Source organism: Protomyctophum bolini, assembly GCF_963924005.1.
Source record: "Protomyctophum bolini genome assembly, chromosome: 3".
Lineage (NCBI taxonomy): Eukaryota > Metazoa > Chordata > Actinopteri > Myctophiformes > Myctophidae > Protomyctophum > Protomyctophum bolini.
In genome coordinates this window covers 44,016,329-44,030,625 of record NC_137864.1, presented here as the reverse complement: position 1 = coordinate 44,030,625, position 14,297 = coordinate 44,016,329, and the positions used below count along the sequence as shown (strand labels likewise).

Here is a 14,297-nt window from a genome sequence, read left to right as displayed (position 1 = left end):
TCTTCAGCTGGAGACTCCTCCTCACCATGGCATTGTTGAGGACATCAGCGGTCGTTGTCCTTCACCTGGCTGTCTGTCTGGCGGTAAGAAAGCATGCATGCATCTCCCCATTTCATGTCATAATACGTTTTATATATGGAATGTGTTTTTATTTGATAGGATATGGCTGATTCTCAATCATATATATATTTTTTAGGACACCCATACATACTGAGAGAGTATATACAAACAAACCATTCCATTTGTCAGAGAGGTGCAGTCGTGCAGACCTGTAAGGGTCCATTTGGAACCCCCTCAAGGAACCCAGAGGGTCCGTGGACCCCATTTTCATATCCACTGAGATAGAGACACTAGATAGGTTGACTATTTGGATCGAATCGAAAGTTATGTGATGGATTTTAATTATCACACAAAAGTATGCCTGTTTATGTGAAGGAGGTAGGGAAGTTGTAAACTCAAGGCTTACCTAGGCTGGATTCTGTAAACAGGTGCGAGAGGCCATGCATGAAAGTGTTGATGATTGTCTGAGGACCGAAACGTCTGCTCTGTGTAAAAAAAAAAGTAAAGACAAGGCCTGTTTATGTAACATGTAGGTAGGTTAACTAACTATAGGCTACTACCAAAATGCTTGCTTTTGTCATTAGGAGGTTGCCTATTGGATTCACACAGAACACAAACATTCGGCTTCAAGATTTAAAACGGGTACATTTATTCCTGTAAAGGTGACATTATATTTGGGTTCGCTATTCAGGTGCCTCATTGCAATAAAATAGAGAAAGTTTTAAATATGGGTTGTACACATCACATGTCTCTTGTCTCTCCCTCCCTCCTCTCTCTCTCTCTCCCCGTCTGTCTGTCAGGTCCCGTACGCGTTGCCATGTGAGCAGATAGTGGCTCATCTGGAGGCAGAGATCCAGCGGTTGGTTTGGGGGATCGAACAGCAGCACCAGTACATCCAGGAGCTGCATCTCAGCCAGGCCAACACGCTGCAGCAAATACCCAACATGCACCTTGGCCAAGGCACCTTCCATAAAGGTATAATAATGAATGATGGATTGCCTCTACTTGCGTACTTACGTGCGCTTACAATGGTCCATTCATTCATACCGGTACATTGGGAGGTGAAGGTGAAGGTGAACGGTCAACGCCAGTGTCCTCACTTCCCACATGGTGGGTGGTTGTGGTGGTTGTGGTGGTTACCATCAATGGTGGCAACCACCTACGGCTCCAGTGAGGCAATGTGGGGTTCAGTGTCTTGCCTATAAGGACACTTCGACATGTAGACAGGAGGAGCCGGGATTTGAACCGTCCAACGCCACGGATCATTGGACGACCTTCTCTACCTCTTCTCTCCCTAACTGTTCTTGACGAGCAGGTTGGAGCCTTGCATATGGTTTCCGCATAAGTGACTGCATACTTCCCTTCCTTGCCTCTTACATACAGTACTTACCTTACCTTACCTAACTAACTATCCATCAAATCTTTGCCATCCTACTGACCCACCTGCCCTCCTGTCTGCCTAGCCTTGTCTTCATCAGTGTGTGGGTGTGTGTGTGTGTGTGTGTGTGTGTGTGTGTGTGTGTGTGTGTGTGTGTGTGTGTGTGTGTGTGTGTGTGTGTGTGTGTGTGTGTGTGTGTGTGTGTGTGTGTGTGTGTGTGTGTGTGTGTGTGTGTGTGTGTGCGTGTGTGCGTGTGTGGGTGTGTCTGTGTGCGTACATGCGTGCGTGCAGACTGCTCGGATGTGTTTGCGGACGGCAACGTGGCCAATGGTCTGTACATGGTGCGACCAGATGGCTCTCCCACGGCGCTCAGCGTCTACTGTGACATGAGCAACGGAGGAGGATGGACCGTCTTCCAGAGGAGGGCGGATGGCAGCGAGAACTTCGACAGGTGGGTGACCCGCCGGCCTGATGACGCCACACACCATGCATTCACTAAACCCAGTGGTGCAAAGTGTAACACTTAAGTACTGTAGCCTACTTAAGTACAATTTTGAAGTATTTGCACTTGAGTACTCAAGTATTTACAATTTCCAGTACTCCACTACATTTATTTGAAAACTTTGATTAGGCTACAATTACAAAACATACATTGACCACTTCAGCTCTATATATACATTTCGGCCATTTGAAAATGTTGAAAATGTTCAAAAATGATCTTTATACATTTTGAAAACGTAGAATCATAATTCTGCATATTGAGTACTTTCTACTTTTGGTACTTTAACTACATTTTGATACCAATACTTTTGTACTTTTACACAGGTACATTTAGAATGCCAAAATTGTACTTGTAACTAAACCACTGCTTCTATTGTGTGTGTGTGTGTGTGTGTGTGTGTGTGTGTGTGTGTGTGTGTGTGTGTGTGTGTGTGTGTGTGTGTGTGTGTGTGTGTGTGTGTGTGTGTGTGTGTGTGTGTGTGTGTGTGTGTGTGTGTGTGTGTGTGTGTGTGTGTGTGTGTGTGTGTGTGTGTGTGTGTGTGTGTGTCCTAACAGGGCATGGGTGGAATATAAGCATGGGTTTGGAGACCTGCACTCCCCTGATGGAGAATTCTGGCTAGGCAATGATGCCCTTCACCAACTTACCCGAGACGGTGTGTGTGTGTGTGTGTGTGTGTGTGTGTGTGTGTGTGTGTGTGTGTGTGTGTGTGTGAGGTGTGGGTGAGGTGCTGACAGTCTGTTCTGTTTAGTAAGGAGGATATTTTCTATCTTGTGCAAGAATTGCATTGCCTCAAATGGAGAAGGTGTATTTCAGTGGCCTCTTTAAACACTTTAATCATGGCATCCCAATTTTGGTCATGTATATATAGGTTGTGTCCAAAGTAATTTGACAACTATTTCTTAAAATATCTGATCTACAAGCTAAATTTGAAAGGTTGTGGTTAAGTTGTTAGGTTGTTGAGTGGTTCAGTGGGTTTAAGCCAGTGTTTTCTAGGCGCACATGAGCTGAGGATCGACATGGAGGACTTTGAGGACAAGAAGCGCTACGCACAGTACAAGAACTTCAAAGTGGACAGCGATGAGGTATGACGTGCGGCAGGGTGGCAGCGACAGCTTTTTCCTGTACTGTAATCATCCCTTTATCTGCTGCTGCTCTCATGTCTGTTTCTGTTTTTTGAACGCTTCCCACCTCTATTTTCTCATAACAAGAGGAGTCTGTATTTAGACTACTCTCCTTTAGCGTGAAAACTTGGGTGCAGCTTGAAATGCATGGAATCAAGGACATTTGACCTACTGTATGCTACCACCTTATCCTCAACTATCATGTCTCGCTTCCGCCCTCTGTAGGCTGCCTAAGTGCATGCTCGACAAAAATAACTGCTCATGTGAAAATCATAATTTATGTTCATCGTTCATCACTCTCTAAACTCCCCTCGCCTCTTGCCTCCATCTCTCTCTTCCTGTGTACCTCATCTCCTTCTTTCTGTCGCATAGGCCTCCATCTTGTTCCTCTCCACAGCTCTATTATTGTATTTTGTAATAAATAGATTCCTAATCCTGAATATAATAATAACGTCAATGTCGTGATCTCTCTTAATTAAGGACCAGTACCGGCTGCATTTGGGGCAGTACTCCGGCAACGCTGGCGATGCCATCGCCAGCAGCTCCCCCGCTGCTTCTCAACAGAGATGGACCGGTCCAGGATCAGAATCACACGGGATCAAGTTCAGTACCTACGACCACCCCAACGATGAAGGCGCCACGAATTGCATCAGACATGACAAGTCGGGCTGGTGGTTCAGCAGGTATTCATTTTATCTGTGTCCTACAGTGTCTAGTAGTCTGTGTCCCTTTTGTGCAGATATTATTTTTAAGGACATGCAGCTATTTTTATGCCCATAAATTCTTCTGTGTGAGGCGTCCGTCGAGGCCAGTCTACTGTATGAAGTCTGTACTATGATGTCGGGTACTCCATAGGGCTATAATGGGGATTTGCGGATTTATCTATACTATCTATATTTTTTGGACAATCGCTGATCCGACTAACCTCCCACTAGAGACATCACAACCGTGGGTCAGTGATACGCACACACAATCAGGCAGCTGGTTCTCGAGTTTTCTGCACGCTGCACGCAGAGAGTCGACACATTTATGGAAGGACTTGCCCATTAGGAACCAATACCACTTCGGTTACCGTTGTATCCTCCTTTCTGTGCGTGTCCCTTTTCTACAGTATGTATCCGTCTGTCTGTGTCCCTTTTTATGCCCACAAAAATGTCCAGGTAACAGCAACTACAGTACTCCATCCATATTACAGTAACTACGTTTTCACCCCCTTTGCGCCCATCCGTCCGTCTGTCTGTGACAAGCTAATGTCCGGCACCGTTGGGACTGACCGGCATTAAACTGCATGTGCAAACTGTGATTTCTTTCAACTTTGCTGGCCCACAATAAGCTCAGAGGAGCACATTTAAGTTCATCTTTCTCCACCCCTCTGTTCTCTCCAGGTGCGAGTCTGGGAACCTGAACGGACACTACTACAAGGGACCGTACCAGGCCATGACGGAGGACGGGGTGGTTTGGTACACATGGCACGGCTGGTGGTACTCCGTCAAGTCCGTGGTCATGATGGTACGAGCTGCGGACGTGGAGCATCGTCCCCCGGTTCTAGCGCAGTTACGAGAACAGCCCCTGCACTCTGCAGTACCCCTTTTGGGGTAGTTGTTGATGTACCGTTTTTCATCATTTTTGAGGATTTGAAAAAAATGACGAAATGACAAAAACGATGGGTTATAGCCCATGTTTTTTGAAATTTTGAAAAAAAAAGTTATCCTCATTTCTCATCATTTTGGACCATGGGCTATAGGCCATATCGTACGGCATACTATGGTTTACCGGAACGGGGTTCAACTCCCTGCAGTGCCCTGCTCAATGTGTTGTATTTACCGGAAAAATTGAGTGTTGCAGAGGATGAGAAACATTAGCAAATTACGGAGTGTTGCGGAGGATGAGAAACATTAGCAAACTGCGGAGTGTTGCGGAAAAATTGAGCAGGGCACTGCAGGGAGTTTTTTTCGTTTTCTTTTTAAGAGAGAAAGTTACAGGTATGATGTGCGCGATATATAAAGTGCTAGATTATCATAATGACAGTAATCACTAATCAGGCATAGTTGTTTCTACATCTTTTTCAGAAACAACTTAGGTCACCCCGGTACACTTCATGAGAATATAATGCAAATCACAAACCAGGATATTCCTTTTACACCTGAAGGTGATCCATTAAAACATCTCCCCACACCTCTAGCTGACTGGATTCATACAGCATTAATTAAAGGTGGGCAGGAAGATCATTGTTAAAGAGTGGAAGTCTGAGGACTTGCCTCCAGCACATGTATGGTTCACTCAGCTTGGTATTGTGGCTGCTTTGGAGAAGTTATCTTTTAAGATGAATAATCAGTTGGATAAATATGATTTGAAGTGGCACGTGTTCCTCAGTCATGTTTTGCAGGCCCTTGATGTGATCCAAGGTCAGGCAATGCCCTTTTCATTGTTCGTAACAACTGTCTTAGTATACATACGATAAGGCTATGTTTTATTTTTATTTTCTTTGTCTATCCTCGTTTTTGTGCTCATACATAAATGTCCATGCATACTTTCTGTTGTCATAAATAAATAAATAAATAAACAACTTAGGTCAGAAGGCATTTTTAGACTCGGCATCAGGTCTATTTCTGCATTGTTGCCCAATGCTTACTGAACATTCATTTTAATCTTAACCCATTTAGGCCTGACGTCGAAATTAAAAAAAAACGTTCGCTCTGAAAGAATATATATTCAAAGATTTTTCAAAAATAGCAGACCACCGAGTGGCGCGCTATGAGCTTGTAGATCTGCTATTTTTCAATAGCTAAGTCTTGAGGAGGGACCAAGGCAAATTGAGTTGTGCAAATGTTCAAAATAAAACAGTACGGTTAAGATGTGTGAATTCATATCGTTTTATTTGAAAGAAAGACAAAGACGAGGCATTCTGGGCACATCTGAGGTTTATTCAGGACAAACGACAGACCGCCAAGAAGAAAGTGATAGATTATTTTTTGGATTCAGTAAGAAGAAGCTGGTTTATCTCAGACACAGAGGGGTCTTTTAAGCTTTGTGCCGTCGTATCAAATATGCTGGAATTACATGTTAATCTTGGGATGGGATTTAAATTAGGGAATACATGGGCATTATGCAGCAAAATCCTGACTGAAAGGTCTATAACTATACATTTCAAGATCAGTATCAAATCAGATTTCAGGCAAACAATCTTCTGGTTTTCTATACAATCCCATTAGTATCAAACAGCATTGGAGGCACTGGGCCCAGTACAAAGTCCTTTTCCCTCTGTGTCTGTGAAGCGGCCTGCTCAGAGATTTAACATCCAAGGGTGATTACATTCCACATTCTTGATTAAGGTAGAGGTCGGGGACTTGAGGGAGAACATTGTATAGCATCGATAGTTCATGGATCCATGACGGTTAATATTATTATTCAGAATAACACACTCTGAATATTCATTCCTTTTCGCCCATGTAAGGACATGCAGCTCATCGACTTTTCCTCCCGAGGTCCATAACGGATGTTCGACTGAGACGAAAAATACCATTCTCTTGAAAGAAATGGAGTAAAAAAAAAAAGAGACCCAATCCACTAGAATCCACCCAGAGGTACCCATCATTTTACGATTCGCTAAACCCAAACAAGCTCACTTTAGTTGCTTTCTTCGGCTGAACGCCACATCATGTCTCCACGACTCTCCAAGGCTGTTTCCCATGCGCCTCTTTGGAACGAGGGGGGAGGGCCATTAACGAACACGACGAACCAAGATAGAAACTATACAATGAAAAACAAAAGAAAACAACCACAGAGGGATAGTCAAAACGAGCGAGTTACTATGTACAGACCCTGAGGTATGCCTGTTTGCCTTCCTTCTCCGCGGTAATGCCTAACTTGCGCTGCGTCGTACGACAGTGTTGCGTGCCAAAAATAGACTATCGTTGTTGTCGGGTAGAAACCTTGTATATCTCACAACAATATAAGCTCACAACGGATAGCAATGCGACGCCTTGTGAGCCTTATAGATCTGCAATAAGAAAAGAGAATGCATGTGAAAGTGGTTAAATCTGTCTGTGGGTTTTATAAATATTTAACCAGTGAAATCTATTAAGAGCCTGTGGCTAAATTAATAGTAACTACGTTTTTTTTTCTTCCTTTTTTAACAGTTTTGGACATACAAGGTTTCCATCCAACTGCGACAACATCTACAAGCTCACACAACGCATCACATCCGTGAGTCCCGTGACACATGTGAGCTTGTAGATCGGCTACTTTCGACCACACGACACAGTAGTACCACACACACACAATCAGGCTTTAACCACTTAAACCCCAGCGTACGTACTGTGGGAAAAGCTTCCTCTGAAAATAGCAGATTGACAAGCTCACAACGCTGCGTCACATTGCTTGCGCGTTGCTTGGCTATCAGTTATTTTGAAAGCTTTCCCCACAATAACAGAAAACAGACTAGTATAGAGCAGTGGTTCCCAACCTGTAACCCAAAAGAGAGATTAGATGTTTGCCCGGGACCCCAATGAAAAATGTCCCTAATTTCTCAAACATTTGATTTCTAATTCATGGAATTCCGTAGATTTTTCTTTGATTTCTGTATGAAATTACTGAAATAAATCATTGACTTTTTTTTTTTTTGATTCTTTGTTTTTGACAATTGTTGCATTTTTTTTTAATAATAATAATTAAAAACTAAATGTAGGAAACCAAAAATAAGGGACCCAGAAAAATGTGTCAGCGACCCCAAAATGGGGTCCCGGCCCAGTGTTTGGGAACCACCGGTATGGAGCCCTGGATATTGGGTCTAAGTGGTCAAGAAGGCAGAGAGTACTGAGGGAGAGGGCAGGCATTTGGTAAGAGAGATTGAGAACTGGTAGAGAACTGAGAGCATGGCCACCTTTCTCATGCTCCCTAAGTGCATCGGTGCCACGCACCGCCAACGTCTTTTTCCGTTTTTCAAAAACAAAAAAAATGTCTTTGCATGTTCGTTTGTTTTTTTTGTGTGTGTTTTTTTCTTCTAACACGTTTATTTTATTCCAAAAAAAAAAAATATGTACAAGTTCATCCATCTTTCCGTTTGGAAGTCCGGGAGAGAGACTCAGTCAGTCTCCGTCTTATTTGGAATAGCTTTGATCCTTGAGAGGCTGGAGGTGAAGTTGAGTTGAGGACAATCAGGGAGAAACTGAGGGGACTTGGGGAGGGGCTTGTGAAGGGGATTCGGCAAGGACTCTGTGGAGGGGACTTTGGAGGGGACTTGGAAGGGAGACTTTGGGAGGGGACTTGGAAGGGAGACTTTGGGAGGGGACTTGGAAGGGAGACTTGGGGATTGAACTTGGGGTGGGGGACTTGGGATAGTGACTTGGAAGGGAGACTTGGGGATTGAACTTGGGGTGGGGGACTTGGGATAGTGACTTGGAAGGGAGACTTGGGGAGGGGATTGTGGGGAGGGAATAAACTCGAAAGCAGTCACACGTGTTGCGAGCGCCCACCGTCGCGTTATGCAGGCGCGTGCAACCTGCGCGGGGCTTATGGGGCGTTGGAGGGTTATCTGGGCGACAGGGAGGCAGCGGTGGGGAAGGAGGCGGAGTGCCGTGGCGATTGGAAGGGCGAGGTGGGCGAGAGGCGGCGCTGCGGGCTGGCCAGCAGGTCCCCGTTGTGGAGCTTCCACATCAGCTCCTCGTTCTCCATGGAGAGACGCTTGTTCACCTTGGACTCCTTCTGCAGGGTCTGCTGCAGCATGGCCTGCTCACTGGACAGCTGCCTGTTGGGGACACACAGGGAGACACACCGCCAGGGACATTAGAGACAGGGGACACACAGGGACGGACACCGCCAGGGACATTAGAGACAAGCCTTCTTAAGGGCCACACAGGGAGGGACACCGCCAGGGACATTAGAGACAAGCCTTCTTAAGGGCCACACAGGGAGGGACACCACCAGGGACATGGCCTTCTTTAGACCACGGTTTCACAAACAGTGGGTCGGGCAGGACTGTACCTGGACAGAGCCGCGTGCTTGTCCATCCTGGCCCTGTAGTCCTCGTTCTCTTGTTGGACCTTGTTCATGTGCTCCTCTAGTGCTAACTTAGTCTCCACCTGGGACAGACAGGGGAGAGAGAGAGAGAGAGAGAGAGGCATGGGTCAGCAGTTGGTCATATTTACATACAGTTTCACTAGGGCTTGTATATCTGTCTGTATCTTCCATAGATCATATCTACGTCTCCAGAGCATGGCTGTGTTAACTTATTATCTATAATTAATTACACAACAGGTCGTTTCGAGGAAGCAATCTGATGCCGTGCTTCGAACTAGCATGATTTGGAACGCCTAATCAAAGCTGTGCTGTGTCTCGCTGCTCTCCCAGAGAGGGTTGCTAGGCCTGCGATTTTCTAGGGACATTTTGGGTCCTGGTGGCGGTTAGGGTTAGAGGTATAGGTTGACGGTCTAATGACAGTCGGACCAATAAACTAAACTAAAGCCTGTACCCTACGTGCGTAGGTGCGTGTGTGTGTGTGTGTGTGTGTGTGTGTGTGTGTGTGTGTGTGTGTGTGCGTTGCTCTCACCAGCTTGCCCATCTCCATGAGTTTCTTGTCTTTCTGGTGCAGCTGGGTGTTCTTAATCTCCAGCACGACCTTCAGGCTCTCCAACTCCTGCTCCAAGTACACCGTGTGAGAGTCCTTCTGGAGGGGGGGAGAAAGAAAGAAAGAAAGGTCAAATAAGTAACTATAGTAAAAATAGGTATCTATGTAAGCCCAAATGTGATGCCAGTTGTGTGCCAGCAGAGGGCAGCACAGACAACCAAACCATTATCTCTGCTTGCTTGCTTGATTTATTTATTTATTAACAGTTTGCAGAATTACAGTACATTTCAAGCACAAACTCAATACAAAGACTGTGAGTGGACGACCCAATTAAGCATTACACTTGTTTACAAGAGGGTCCACCTTGTTCAATTCATCAAAACATTTAGAGACGTACAAATAGACGCTTCTATATAGTCAAAGAAGAGAACAGGAATTCATCATAAAGGGCCAAGGCAGCAAAAAGGGAAAAGAAACGATACTATACTGTACTTAATTTTGAAGCATTTTTTACTTTACTTGAGTATTTCCAATTTCCAGTACTTTTACTTCTACTCCACTACATCTCAGAGGCAAATATTGTACTTTTACCGCACTAAATGTATTTGAAAACTTTAGTTACTAGTTAAGTGTGTAGGTTTTGATAATTATGACAAAACATACATTAAACACTTCAGCCTTCAGCCACTTCATGTACATTTCGGCCACTTGAAAATAGCAGATCTACAAAGTGACGCATTGTGAGCTTGTAGATCTGCCGTTTTCAAAATATTTTTTATACATTTGAAAACATGAAATGGGACTGCATAGCACTTTTTACTTTTGGTATTTTATGTACATTTAGATTTTACTCAAGTACATTTTGTACCTTTACTTGTAATGGAGTATTTCTATATTGCAGCATTAGTACTTTTACTATAAGTAAAATATGTGAGTACGTTCTCTCTAGTGATGGATGACAGGGACAGACTCTTGATTTAGCCTGGGTCCAGTTTCATACAAACTCTTTGAAGGATCAACTGACTCGACAGCGTTTGGCCAGACTAGAAATGTGCCGTGTGTTTATTTACCAGGCTCTTGTCGGCCAGTATCCTCCTCCTCTCCTCCTGTGTATCTGTGTATCTGTATATGTGTATATGTGTATATGTGTATCTGTGTGTATGTGTATATGTATATGTATATGTGTGTATGTGTATCTGTATATGTGTATCTGTGTATATGTGTTTATTTACCAGGCTCTTGTCGGCCATGAGTATCCTCCTCCTCTCCTCCTGTGTATCTGTGTATCTGTGTATATGTGTATATGTGTATGTGTATCTGTATATGTGTATATGTGTGTATGTGTATATGTGTATATGTGTGTATGTGTATCTGTATATGTGTATATGTGTATATGTGTATATGTGTTTATTTACCAGGCTCTTGTCGGCCAGTATCCTCCTCCTCTCTTCCTCTGCTCTCAGCTTCTCGCTCAGGGACTCCTTTTCCGACAGCAGCCCCGAAATCTGTTCCTGTTTGGAGGGAAGAGGAGGCATGAAAACACATGTTTTTACAGACACATTAACACCGAGTTTTACACCGACGCCAAGGAGGGTTTAACGTGGTCAGAGGGCTCTCTGCTCTCTTTGTTATTGTTTTATTGTTATTCTGTTTTCGTTTGTTTTAATGATATTTTACGTTTTTTTTTCTTGTTTTTCTTCTCTGCCCTGTAAAGCACTTTGCACTGCATTTCTATGTAATGAAAGGTGCTATAGATAAAGTGTATTATTATAATTACAACGTAAGTTAACTTGGTATAATATTGTGACAATCAAGAAGGATAATTGGTGCCTAACCACCAATAATCTGCAAAAATAGGTGATCGACAAGCTAACATTGCAACCAGTGGTGTAATGGGGATTTTGTTTCACACACACACACACACACACACACACACACACACACACACACACACACACACACACACACACACACACACACACACACACACACACACACACACACACACACACACACACACACACACACACACACACACACACACACACACACACACACACACACACACACACACTCACTCACGCCTACATGTGCGCATCGAGGCATGCACCACAGAACAGCTGATATAGCCCTAAAGCCTATATTGTTAAATAGTTTAGTAAAGAGTTTTAGACACACAAACACAAAAGTAGACAAACTTCTTTACTGTGCTCTTATAGCTAAACTAAAAAGTTAGCTTTGGACGAATTAATCTGATCTTTGATGGAGGAGGAGGCATTCTTGTTGCATGCAGAACACCACATAGCAGCAGTAGACTACTGGAGATATATGTATACTGCTGTGCAGAACACACCACATAGCAGCAGTAGACTACTGGAGATATATACTGCTGTGCAGAACACCACATAGCAGCAGTAGACTACTGGAGCCATACTGCTGTGCAGAACATCAACACCACATAGCAGCAGTAAACTACTGGAGCCATACTGCTGTGCAGAACACCACATAGCAGCAGTAGACTACTGGAGATATATACTGCTGTGCAGAACACCACATAGCAGCAGTAGACTACTGGAGATATATACTGCTGTGCAGAACACCACATAGCAGCAGTAGACTACTGGAGCCATACTGCTGTGCAGAACACCACATAGCAGCAGTAAACTACTGGAGCCATACTGCTGTGCAGAACACCACATAGCAGCAGTAGACTACTGGAGCCATACTGCTGTGCAGAACACACCACATAGCAGCAGTAGACTACTGGAGCCATACTGCTGTGCAGAACACCACATAGCAGCAGTAGACTACTGGAGCCATACTGCTGTGCAGAACACCACATAGCAGCAGTAGACTACTGGAGCCATACTGCTGTGCAGAACACCACATAGCAGCAGTAGACTACTGGAGCCATAATGCTGTGCAGAACACCACATAGCAGCAGTAGACTACTGGAGCCATACTGCAACTGCTGTGCTGTGTTGCTTACCGTGTATGAGAACATGCGCTCAGGTAACAAGCTGTTGTTATGCAAAGTAGCAGCCATTTGAATTCGGCACGGTACTTGACGCGACGTGAAAATGGGGGGTATTTTTACCACTTTAAGTGGTAAAAAATAATGCAGAGACGTACTGTACATATACTGAATTTGTTTCTTCAGAAACCTAGTTTTTGTGTTTGTACATTAGAACAGAAACACCACACTCTCAGGTTTCTAAGACTACTGCAGATAATGTAGACTTGATAACACACACACACAGCCAGTACGTAGGCTGCATTCTTTCAGCGAAAATCATCACTTGGGTTTGTTCTGGCACTCATTTCAATCTTCCTATGAGTCAGAAAGGAGGTGGTTCTCTTACAGAGAGAGACGCCTCCTTCTCCTTCAGCGCTTTGTCCAGGGTCTCCAGTTCTGTCTGCTGGCTTCTCTTCAGCTCTGGATCAAACACACACAGATTGACAGACATTACCATCAACACGTTTTGTTTTGTATGATTAAAGCTCTGATTCAGTTCAGGACAATAATGTCTGATATTTAATAAATATGTCTGTGTGTACCAATTATTAGTAGTTAAAAACGACTAATTTGGGCAAACTTTTAATTTCTCCAAAAATGGTTCTCTCCCGGATTCTAGTCATCCATGTGAGGGGTGTGTCTGTGAGCTCATCTCAAAGCCCAGTACAATTATCAACCAAGGCATTTAGCAAACTCTCTTATCCAAAGAGATTTTTACCAACAAGCAAGGTAAAAACTACCATAGTCTACAGAAGTACCTCCGCTTATTTTCATAATTTTCCATACTTTGCCATTTTTTTCTCCATACTTTGTCATTCCTATGTGGATACCCAGATCCACATACTGTAATTCTAGTTTTGAAACAGGGCTTAAATGGCTTTAAACCTAGACAAAATCTGACTTAATTACATGGTGCAAACCAATTACAATTACAGCCTGATTACAATTCCAATCTGCCCGTAGTGTTGTGTAATTTTGTCAGCATGCACACACACACACACACACACACACACACACACACACACACACACACACACACACACACACACACACACACACACACACACACACACACACACACACACACACAGTGAGGATGTTACCTTGTATGGACGTCTCATGCTCCTGTTTGAGTGACTCGATTTCCTGGCTGTGATTGGCTTCCTGTTTCGTCCTCTCCGCTTCCTGTCGGATCCTCAGTTCCTCCACCTGACAGAAACCACCACAGAGAGACACACAAAACGGTTTTAGCGTTCGTCTCAGCGGTGCGACATGTCCTGTTGCACGTCGGCGCATGGTGGCGCATGTCACCGCAAACCGACCCAAGTGATTCAATTGGTTCCATTCAATGGTTGTTTGCGTCTACTACTCGAGTTGCATGGCGACCCATTGGTGTGATATTGGCTTAACCCATTCTGACCTGAGATCAGATTCATACGAGGTTTCCACTGGACACACACTGGTCTGATTAAGATTATATTATTGGCCAAAACAGCCCCACGCCACTGCTTCTGGCTAACGCTGAATTCACACCAACAGCGATGGTACGCCGCTTCCGCGTTCTGAGAAAGCGGGAAGGCTAGTGGGCTATGGGGGCTACCTGCTGGCTAGTGGGCTATGGGGGCTACCTGCTGGCTATAGTGGGCTATCTGCTG

At 44.3% G+C, this 14,297-nt stretch overlaps 2 protein-coding genes across 2 annotated transcripts in view; one reads left to right on the top strand and one right to left on the bottom strand.

Moving 5' to 3' along the window:
• LOC308312459 (fibrinogen-like protein 1) lies at positions 1-4,660 on the top strand (the record flags this gene model as incomplete). Its single annotated transcript, XM_080759066.1, has 7 exons — positions 1-83; positions 861-1,035; positions 1,730-1,889; positions 2,495-2,592; positions 2,934-3,022; positions 3,542-3,744; positions 4,447-4,660. The coding sequence occupies exons 1-7, from the start codon at positions 27-29 to the stop codon at positions 4,658-4,660; spliced, it is 996 nt and encodes a 331-aa protein (XP_080615192.1). The 5' UTR covers positions 1-26.
• Positions 4,661-5,964: 1,304 nt separating this feature from the next.
• The window catches only part of LOC308309865 (uncharacterized protein), a 117,725-nt gene continuing 109,392 nt past the window's right edge, over positions 5,965-14,297 (bottom strand). Inside the window, exons 13-18 of the mRNA XM_080755808.1 lie at positions 13,746-13,851; positions 12,989-13,062; positions 11,042-11,137; positions 9,609-9,725; positions 9,044-9,141; positions 5,965-8,807 (exon numbers count right to left, since the gene is read on the bottom strand). Coding sequence (XP_080611934.1) covers positions 8,591-8,807; positions 9,044-9,141; positions 9,609-9,725; positions 11,042-11,137; positions 12,989-13,062; positions 13,746-13,851 — 708 coding nt within the window. The 3' untranslated portion in view covers positions 5,965-8,590. The remainder of the gene's footprint in view (positions 8,808-9,043; positions 9,142-9,608; positions 9,726-11,041; positions 11,138-12,988; positions 13,063-13,745; positions 13,852-14,297) is intronic.